Below are 11,168 nucleotides of genomic sequence, written 5' to 3'. Positions count from 1 at the left end.
AACTTTTATATTTGATAGTGAACTTATTTCATGATGTATTGAAAATCATGTCACTGTTTCATATGAATGAAAAGCAACTTGTAATTTTTTTTAATAAAGAGAGCATGAAATATACCAAAAAATATGATAGTTGAGAATACAATAATGAATATATAATATTTAGAAAAAAACACTCTAAAACGATCAGTCGAACTAAACCAAACCAATTAGTTTAGTTCGATTCCAATTCTAAAAAATGTTAAAAATCAAATAAAACCAAATCAATAAAAATATCATCGGTTTGATATTTTTTACCAAAAACTAGTCTAAATCAAACGGATTACACCCCTAACTTATGTGGTCAATTTTCCCATGTAAAAATAATGTGATATTTTTTCCGAAATTTTTAATTTGAGTTTGGATTCATCTTTCATACCAAAGTACTAGATAAATTTATGAGAAAACTTTTTTTAAAACATTAATTGAGTACGTATAGTTTAGCTTAAATTCTTATAGGTTTCAAAAGCTATAGCATTAATTTTTAACCGGCCATTGATAAGCGCTTACAAGAAAGTTTTAGAAATAAGAAAGCACAATTGATTTTAATCAAGTAGACAACTACTATTTTGATAGGTAAATATAAAATAACTAAAACAAAATCCAAACTGGACCAAAGTGTTGAGCTACAAGATTATTTGCTCTTGGCAAATTTGAATTACTTAATATGTAAAAAAAATGTGCATAATTCCCAATACATGTGATACCACTATCAACTTTTTGAGCAAACTCTGCATCTTGTGTTGGGCTATGATTTTGCATTCTTAAGAAACTCATTGATAAGAACTATGATTTAGCATAATTCATCTCTACAAAACCGACTTATAAAATGAGGATTGTCTTCACTTATAAACACATATTGAGACTCTTAACATTCATCACGTTTTGTGATTTCTTAAGCATGATTCTAGTGTTCGTTATTGGTTTTACTCACAGCCTACCATTCAAGAAGTTCTCTTCTTTCATGCAATTCTAATTCATCTATATCCTCTTTCAGCAGTTTTAGACATTTTTTTATTCAAAACTTTGTTGACGTTTTTTTTCTTTCCATACTACTTATATCATATCAGCACAGACAATAACGTCCAAAATGTTCTGTGTAGGTAAATTATTAAGGTAAATCTCTATATGTTTGATCTAGTTGAAAATGATACTTAGTCTTCTTACAATGAAAAAACATCCTCTAAAGTGATAAGCTTCCAAATTTCTTGTTCCATTCCTCGTAATTTCCAAGTTCATTTGGTGAAACAGAAGCCCTCACCTCATTCAGGGAATTCTTGAAGTCCTGCAAAAAGTGGGGAAAAAAACATCTTAAATTTAATAATCAATCTGACAAATAATTTTAAAATTTCTAGGTCCAGCATGTAGCCTTTTTTGCATACCTGAAGAGTTATTGGCCTCATATCCTCCTTTTTCAACTTTGCAATTTCCATACCTTGATTTATTGCCTCTCTCAAAGGACCAATTGAAGCGTCCTTCACTAAGTTTTTCATGTCTGATCCTGAATAACCTGAAAAGAAAGTTACCAAGTAAAAATAAATCACAAAAACCATGAAAAGGCTGGAAAATACTGTGATTAACTGGAAAATTGTCCATACCATCGGTTGAGTTACATATAATATTCATTTCCTCTTCCGATAGATTGAATAATCCATCCTTCTCTAAAAGGCTACGTGCAATCCAAGCTCTTGCGTCTAAAAGACCAAATTTATTCGTTAGATTGGGATTAAAAGGGTTTGTAGAGAGATGGAGAATCATTATTATCACCTGCGGATGGTAGAGGAATATATAGTCTTTTAGTAAGTCTCCTCCGTGCTGCTTCATCAAGCTCTTGAGGACGATTTGTTGCCCCTGTATAATAAATTTAACCCAAATTCTATAACAAATAGTATGACAGTTCTAGTTTCTGTGAGAAAGACTAACTACAATCAAATTGAGCAGTTTCTTGGCCTCAAAATCACAAATATCATAAAATATCTAATATATGATAACCTAAAACAAATTCATAACAAGATCAATCTTGGTTCCAATGCATAAAATGAAATATTCATTCCATTGTATTGTACAGAAAAGTAAACCAAAGAGACAACATTTACAATATGTAATCATGCAAAAAGGTTACAAATAGGTTAGAGCGTGTGTTCCCTTTAAAAGCTAGCTATCAAGGGAAAAGAGTCAAGCCACTTAAATACTTCACCTAACATCTCATACTACTCTATATGAGGCCTTATAATACCCATAATTACAATCAGAATGTGTAGAAGTGGTCGTTAATAAATCATTTTTCATAATATGAAAGCAAATGAAACAATCATAGGCTAGTCTTTCTTATTTTGAATACACAAACAAAGCAGAAAACTAAATTATATTAGTGACAGGGATCACATTGAAGCCTAATATTTTGCTTAGGTACTGGATCACTTTTTTGAAAGATAAAATCGTAAATATTGTTGAACAAAGGTCACCATTATCTAGTATCCACCCATTAAAAGTATAACAAAGGAGACAGAGACAGTTAGTGAGCTAAAATGGAGTATATTAAAAAATGAAAAAGTAAGAAATTGGGCCCAGTGGCTCAACAATTACCTATAAGTAGAATTTGCTCGTTACCACCTTCAAAGCCTTCCATTTCAATAAGAAACTGTGTCTTTAGCCTTCTACTTGATTCATGCTCACCATCTGACTTACGCTGCAACAAGTTACATTTATGAAATGTTAGAAGTTAGAACACAGGAATTCAATATCACTAGAATACAACGATACTTGATAATTCTCACACTTAGTTGGATCAGAGAAGTTTTGAGAGTGAGGAAATTTAATGGATCAACAACTTATTTTCATTGAAGGAATTAAGACTTATATACAATCACTAATGTAAGTACCACATCCAGTAGCATAACCTAACAAACTAAGGTAGTTATAACTAAGTAACTACCAAAACTGAATTACCAATCTTAGCCTTAAACAAAACAAGAGGAAACTTCATGTCATTAAATAATTAACTTCTTTATAGATGATAATCTATTCCTTGATTATTTAAAAACTCCCACAAAAATAGTTGAACATGAACCTATTACGGCAATAAATATTGATGTTTCCTTTATTGGCCATGGCATAAGCATACCTGAGACAAGAGAGAATCTATTTCATCAACAAAAATTACAGCTGGCTGACGACAACTGGCCACTCCAAAGAGTGCTCTTACTAGCTTTTCACCTTCACCAATCTGTAATTATCAGCACATATATCAGGTATTGAAAATATTGTCCATAGAATATTTAGAATTTGACAGGATCAGTTCACAAGTTGAGAAAGACTGCAGAAAACCATCTCAGAAAAGATTCTAGAAAACAGCACAAGATGATTTAGGAGAAATATATCAGCAAATCTTGAAAATAAACAGCTAGAGCAAGGGCATATCAAACATACCCACTTGCTGGTCAACGAGCTTGCAGATATGTAAAAGAAGGTTGCCTTTGCCTCCCCAGCTATGGCTTTTCCAATCATTGTTTTACCAGTTCCCTAGCATTCAAAGTATATAAGACAGATCAAATACAGAGCCTTTGAAAATTACAACATCAGTAAGAAAAATTTGAACTTACTGGTGGACCAAATAGAAGCAGGCCTCTCCCAGGAGAACGGCAGCCCGTAAATAAGTCAGGACGTTGCAGAGGAAATACGACCATCTCATTGATACAACGTTTGGCATGGTCTAATCCAGCTACAGTGTCATTAATCAGTGAACGAGAATAAGAAGTTTTCATTCGAACTGCCAATTTGGTAAACAAAGCACAAAGGTAAACAGCTATTTATATTACCAATGTCATCCCAGTGGACATTGGGATCTTTATCCATAATCTCGTTACTAACATGCTCAATGAGGCGAGGTTCTAAATTCCTTAATTTCTCAGGAAGTTCACCATCAGGACCACACAAGAATTCCAAACTGCAAAAATATGAAGCATATTAGGAAGAGTGCATACATTATCCAGCCAATCATCAATCATGAGATCATCAACAACTTATGGACAAGAAAAAGGAATTAAATAGTATAGACCAGTATGACAATTTAAGTTAGGGTTGATCCCCAGTAGTTTTGTAAGATCTGAACACTTTGAGACTGTCTACAATAAAATATGAGACATCTTTATTTGTACTTATGGAATGTACGAAGAGAATGAATTTGAGATAATCCAGATAAGGAATTAGAAGTAAGAAGATGCACTAATATGAAGATCTCAGAACTGACCATTTTTTTGTTGATTCGTCTAAAGAATCATCACCCTTTCCAGCATTTCGGGAAGTTGTATTTCCAGTATTGTTCCCATTGGACTTAATAGGGGGGACAAAATTACCACGAATGCCACGTCGTGGAACACCATATGATCTCCCACCATATAGCCTGTTGGCAGAATTGTTGTCACATTGGGGTGAGACAGATGCACTGGGAGAGCCGATTGCACCTCGCTTTTGCTTTACATCCATTTCCTGCCCAAATAAGATTATGTCATCAACTCTTCTACATAAGAAAGAATTACATAAGAAAGGAAAAAATTGTCATATTAACGCTGAAGTAGACTGACAAAAGTGTTTTTAATAGAGTGAGTTTACTCTTCACCTTTAAAGGGTATTTCCTTATAAAGAATGGATAATAAAGTTTTCATCTAGGAAGTATATCATTCTTCTTGAGAGGCCATAGTCATCAATAACAAAAAGAGGAAGAGAGAAATTTGATGAATAAGGTAAAAAAACTATACCAACTTTGTTCTGGCAGTAACGAACCCATTGCCAGCAACATCAGGATTAACTTCTTCCTTGCTTGAAGGTGACTTGACATAGCCAACTCTTGGGCTATTATTTTCAGTGTGTGCACGTTTTGTTGAAAAAGTGTTTCCATAAGCCCGTTCCTCTCCTTCAACATCAATAACAGAAGAGAAGTCGGGACCCTTTGTATTGATGGGATGTGATTGAGGCCTTCTAATAATCATGCAGTCCTCGGAACTGTTATTTTTCAAGTTGAAAACACTTTTGGGACCATTACTAGTACTCAAGCTGCTTTTCCCATACAAAGATGTTAACTTTGCTTGTATCCCTACCTTTGAGGCTTCCTTTTCTGTTTTGTTTTGCTTCCTCAGTTGATCAACCTGGAATTACAAAAAAAAAAGTATGTATATTCGAAAAACATTATCTCTAGAATCCGGAGGAACAAAAATAATAGAGTTCAATCAACTGCAGTGCAGTTTCTTACCAATTGATTGCAATCTTTTTCTTTAGATGGCTTGAGGAGAGCTTGAAAATATTTTGAATTCCGTATCTTGTCAATGTCAATATCTCCTGTTGTGCCAAAAACAGGTCCTGATGACCTCTTTACTTGCTCAAAAGCTTGGCTAAGGAAATAGATAGGAATAAAAATCTTGAGAAACATGGCAACAGCAAGAGGAAAATTGACAAGGCATATAAACATGGGAGAAAATTGATATCAATCAATCAAGTATCCTTTGAGTTTAAACATTGCATCACATATTTTAAAAGTAACCAAGAGAGTGTTTAGGTAAAAATTAGCAAAAAACAAAACACTTAAAGAGAAGTCATAAGACGTGATTTTTACAATGCTGTCTATATCTACAGACAATGCCAGAATTTCCACTATTATAAATAAGAAGCTACAAAGACTACAATCCAACAACAAAAGCATCCTCTCATCGCATTTATAGAATCACCTTCAACTTCTGTCATTTTCTAGCCCCTTAGTGCTATTTCTATCTATCAAAATTGAGCAAATCCAAAATATGCATGAAATTTCTCGTTGGGACTAGTTTAGTTAATATGTCTGCTATAATATATTGTGACAATCCTCTGCACTTTGATTCTAGTCTCAGTCCTCAAGAAGTGACACCTCATATAAATATGCTTGCTCACCTCTTGAGTTTTGATAAACATGGTACTTTGCCAAACAACAGCACTCAAATTGTCCCTGAATATCACAGCATGCTCATGTGGAAAACCCAGATCCTCTTTTAGGCCCTAGGTTCTAGCTTACTGTCATTTGCATGATAAAGCCAAACGCAAAATTTACTCAATACAGATCTCCTATTTAACCTTATTTCTGTGAATATTTTACTACTCAGTTTTTATTTGTCTTTTTAATAAGCTATCAATGCACAATCTACACAGCTCACAGTCAGATCTTGGAAAATTTTGACTGAATTTTTCAAGTTTCAAATAAATGCAAACACATAACACCACTCTCAAAGTAATTAAGACTCTAACAGTAGTTTACTTTGAGTTGTCCAACAACTACCATCAAACCTTAGCAAACAAAACCTAATTCATTTAACTTAGCACACATCACTTCTTACTCTTCGACAACAAGTCCAGTTCTTTTTAATTATTTTTATTATATCAAACATAAATCAGAACACATATACACATATCATGTAACATTATTCCGAAAGCCTTGACATATCCAACAACTTCTCTAGAACTCAGCAAATTCTGATGAAATTCTCTAAAACAAATTTTGAACCAGTGTTGTATTCTTTTAATAAATATAACATTTAGCTCCAAATTCAAAAACATATTACATATAAAACTAAAACAGAAAACATATATCATGTTCCATTGTCCCAACAGCCTTGCCTTATCCAACAAATTTTTCCAATCCAGAAAGTTCTGATAAAATTCTTTAAATAAAAAAAATATATATATTCTAAACCACAATGTGTTACTCTAAATCTAATATATAACATGTAGGTTCAAATTCAAAATAACTATTTATCAAATTAAAACAGGGTACATATATCATGTTCCATTGTTAAAAGAGTCATGACTTATCCAACAAACACTGCTGAATTCAGAAAATTTTGATCAAGTTCAATAAAAACAAAATAAATAAATAAAATCTAACCACGTTGCATAACCCAAATATATGATTTTAAATTCCACAAAAATATATATATGAAATTAAAACAGAATAGATTTATATCATGTTCCATTGTTCCAGTAATTTTGACTTATCCGACAATAACTCCTGAACTCAGCAAATTCAGATCAAATTCTATTAAAAAATCTAACAGCGTTGGCTTACTTAGATATATGATATATGGCTTCAAATTAAAAAAAAAAAAAAAACTAAATGATACATCAAATATAAACAAAATACATATGTGATAATCATGTTCCACTGTTTGAACAATTACTTTCTAATTAGGCAACTTTCTCATTAAGTTCTATAAACAACTAAGCCTAAAAGTATATTTCAAACTAAAACAGAATACAGCCTTGACTTATTCAATAAATACTCTCCAATCCAATTCATCAAATTCTGATCAAATTCTTTAACTAAAAATTGTAACCTCATTGCATTACTCTAATACATGATATATATCTTCAAATTCAGAAAAATTCAGAGCAAACTACTACAAAATACATATATATCAGTTATATTGTCACAACGGCCTTTACTTATCAACAAAATCTATAAAGCACAGACACCGGAAACACGACACCAACATTGACACACTAACACCAGTGATAATTTGAAAAAATGAATAAATTAAACGTAATCATTAGTGTCATGTCGGTTTCGGACATCAACACTGATACAGACACATCTTTTTTCAAAGGTGTCGCTGCTACCGAAAACAAAATACTCTCCAATTTCGAAAACTCTCATCAAAATCTTTTTAAAAAAAATTCTAACCACATCTGTTTACTTAACATCCCTCCCAAAATTTCTCATCAAATTCTATGACCTAAAAAAACCCTAACCACTTAGCATTACCGTAATATACATACATCACAAAATTCCTAACAACTATCGCCGAATTCTAATAATATCAACACAAATTACATTAGGTCACTTCATTTTCTTAACTTATAAACATTATCTACGATCAATGCATCACCGAAACAGATCCAGAAATAACAAAAACGATTAATATTTACCGATTAGTTACTGGAGTTATCGCTTTTCTGGCTGTGTGGAGGTAGGTTAAGGCTTGACGACGAATGTGTTGAATGAAAGCTTGATCGGTTTCCGATTGAGAATGAGAATCAAGGAATCCGATGAGACGAAGAGAGAGGATGTATGCGGAGGAGAAATCGTGGTTTTCGATGGCGCGTTCTACGCCGAACAAGAGAGAGTGTAGTCTTTTGAGATTTTCGTCTACTTGTTTTCGCCAACATTTTTGAGATTCTTCCATTTGAGTTCGAGTGGGTGAGAATTGGAATGAAATGGATGAAGAATTTGAATCTGTGTGTTTTGATTGAAGGGAGTGAGTGAGTGAGTGAGTGAGATTTGATTTTTGTAACCTAATCTTCTTCTCCCGCCATTTTACCTCTTTCTCGCGCCCCCAATCCAAATTTTAGTTTTTTAAAAGCATAATTTTGATTTAATACTCTTATTTAGGGTGGCAAAATGAAAGAGGTGGACGGATATATGCGTCGGAGTCTTCACTTTTCTTATGTGTCATTAAATATAGGTTGGCACATTCATCATTTGAACTTAAGTCGAAAGATGAAGAGGAGCTCCCATCTTATTCTTCCTAAGCGATATAGGTTATATGACCTTTAGCGTATTTTCTTTTCATTTTGCAGAATTCCTTATCTTTTTTTATGATGTTTATTGAGACTCAAACACATGATAATACAATTATCTCATTTTTCGCATTCAAAACATGTAACATCTTCTTTTCTCTTATGTTCCTTCTTGTGCGAATGAGACTTCTTGAAATTAATCAAATTCTTGTTTGAATACTTAAGTTGATATTTCCTCATATATTTGTTATAGCGCTTGACGAATAATCATGTCTCTTCTTCTTTAGAAGATTCTTCGTCAGAACTACCAAATACGTCCTTATTTTTATTTTTCTTTGACGACTAAGCTTTCAAGAATAGATCCCCATTTTTCTTCTTCTACCTTCTCTTTCTTTTTTGACTTTACTTCACTTTCATAGAGTAGTTTCAGTTCGCTCTCATGTTCGGTTAGCTTCCCAAATAACTTTGTGATATCGAAACTACTAAGATTAATTTGATTCTTTGATGGTACTATATTTGGTTGTAATTCCCTGCACATAGATCTCAATATTTTGTTAGAAAATGTCTTTCTCAAGTTGTTAAGCTTGTTGATTAAGTGGAGAAAACGAGTTTGCATGAATTCCACGAATTCTCCGAGTTCCATACGGAAAAGTTCATACTCCTCTATCAACTTTGACGTCTTCAGTTCCTTCGTAAGGACTTGAAGAGCATTCCACATAGTTTGTGCATTCTTATGATGTGAGATGGAGTTATACACTTTAGCGCTTAGTACATAGATAAGTATATTTCTCACCTTCAAATCATATTAAGTCTTCAAACTCATTCCACTTATCATTGTCTGAGCCAAGTCTTCTAAAACATGGTTTTTGCGCTCAACAATGCCATTTTGTTGTGGAGTTCTCATACATGAGAAGTTACGAGTAATCATATTTTCATTACAAAAGTTTTCAAATTAATCGTTTTCAAACTCACCACCACAATCACTACAGAGTGTGATACTTTTCAATCTATAAAGATTTTGGACAAGTTTAACAAACTTAACAAAAGTTCTAAACATATCTCTTCCTTATGGGCTAAGAAGAACATTCAAGTAACCCTAGAATACATGTCCACAATTACAAACTCGTAATAGTTACTGCCTAAATTTCTTATCCTTGAAGGGCCAAACAAGTCTAGATGGAAAAGCTATAAAGATTTTGAAGTTAAAATAATGTTTTTTGATTTAAAACACACTCTTGTTTGCTTTCTCATTTGGCAAGCATCCCAAAGTTTATCTTTAGAAAACTTTATTTTTGTTAGACCAACTACTATATTTTTTATGTTATCTTATTTATTAAGCTAAAATGTATATGTCCTAAACGTCTATGTATGCTAAGAATCTTCATTCTTAGCGACTAAAAATTTAGTACCATACATTGACACATAATTCAAGTCAATCAAATAGATGATTGTCAACTCTATAACCCTTAAACACAAGATATTTACTTGCCTTATGTTCAATTACGCAACTTAAGGTATCTAAAACAATATAATACCCCTTATTATGTAATTGACTAATGCTAAGTAAATTTTGTTTAAGCCCTTTAACCAATAAACACCTTATATGGTAATTGTGTAGGGATTTCCCACAACACATTATCCTGCTATTTTATCTTTTGTGTTGTCTTCATAAGTGACATGATATTTTCTTTATGATCAAACTTGATAAACATCGAAGCATATTTCGTCATGTGTTTTGAACATCCGCTTTCTATGAACTATAACCTTTTTGTGGAGGTAAGACACTCCTACATAAAACCAAACATGAAATTTAGTTACCCAGATAGTGGGTCCTGGTTTTTATTAAGGAAAAATTAGGTATCCATGTCATTGTACCATTCGAAATTTTGGCATTCCTAACATGGAAAATATGCTTAACGTGACCTTTATCCCTACAATAGTGACATGTTGCTTTAGATGAAACACTTTTTCTGTCCCTTCTATCAAATCGAGAATTTTTCATAAAATCATTTCCTTTTTTTCTTGAAGAGGTAGAAACAATAATCGATATAGAAATATCTTGTGTTAATGGTCTTTTAAGGTTTTTATTTTCAAGTTTCAAAATTGGACAAGTATTACAATCTATCTTTACTACTTTTTCAACAAAAGTATCAGAAACATTAAAGTGCTCTTTAAGAAGAGATGCATGCTCTTCCTTTAAGGAATTTAAACCACTATTAAAATCACTAATCTTTTTTTCAAGTTTTGAAATAGTTTTTCTTCGAAGAGAAATTTCCTTAAAAGCACATAATGTGTCTGCATGCATTTCTCTAAATGCTTTTGAAAATTGTTTGTAAAAAGGTTTGAAATCAGGATCAGAATCATTTACCTTCAAGTCTTTTACTTTTCAAGTGCGCCACCAAGCACAGATTTGCACATTCACCATCTGAGCTATAATTGGACGATGAAGAAGGTCTCGCATCTTCTTATTTCCAAACGATGTAATCCCTACGACCTTTGGCACAATTTTCCCTCGTATTTCTTAAACACGTAGTTCGATTATGACCTGACTTTTCGCATTTGTAGCATGTGATATCTTCTTTCTTCTTCGTATT

At 32.6% G+C, this 11,168-nt stretch overlaps 1 protein-coding gene across 1 annotated transcript; it reads right to left on the bottom strand.

The window, feature by feature from the left end:
* Positions 1-632: 632 nt before the first annotated feature.
* LOC131652976 (ATPase family AAA domain-containing protein FIGL1) lies at positions 633-8,388 on the bottom strand. The gene is made up of 13 exons (XM_058922980.1): positions 7,984-8,388; positions 5,285-5,423; positions 4,794-5,180; positions 4,286-4,524; positions 3,855-3,982; positions 3,639-3,757; positions 3,466-3,558; positions 3,161-3,262; positions 2,623-2,725; positions 1,804-1,887; positions 1,635-1,730; positions 1,419-1,546; positions 633-1,321 (listed from the first exon to the last, which is right to left on the bottom strand). The coding sequence occupies exons 1-13, from the start codon at positions 8,238-8,240 to the stop codon at positions 1,220-1,222; spliced, it is 1,977 nt and encodes a 658-aa protein (XP_058778963.1). The 5' UTR covers positions 8,241-8,388; the 3' UTR covers positions 633-1,219.
* Between the last annotated feature and the right edge of the window lie 2,780 nt (positions 8,389-11,168).

Source organism: Vicia villosa, linkage group LG2 (assembly GCF_029867415.1).
Source record: "Vicia villosa cultivar HV-30 ecotype Madison, WI linkage group LG2, Vvil1.0, whole genome shotgun sequence".
Classification (NCBI taxonomy): domain Eukaryota; kingdom Viridiplantae; phylum Streptophyta; class Magnoliopsida; order Fabales; family Fabaceae; genus Vicia; species Vicia villosa.
This window is presented reverse-complemented; position numbering and strand designations above follow the sequence as displayed.

What these genes read in the sequence shown, in the direction of transcription:
- LOC131652976 (XM_058922980.1), bottom strand. Translation starts at nt 8,240, where the DNA reads ATGGAAGAATCTCAAAAATGTTGGCGAAAACAAGTAGACGAAAATCTC. An exon ending in GACGAATCAACAAAAAAATG is followed by an intron (nt 3,983 to 4,285) that starts GTCAGTTCTGAG and finishes ATATTTTTGCAG; the next exon opens with TTTGGAATTCTTGTGTGGTC. An exon ending in TGCTTCTATTTGGTCCACCA is followed by an intron (nt 3,559 to 3,638) that starts GTAAGTTCAAAT and finishes TTTGAATGCTAG; the next exon opens with GGAACTGGTAAAACAATGAT.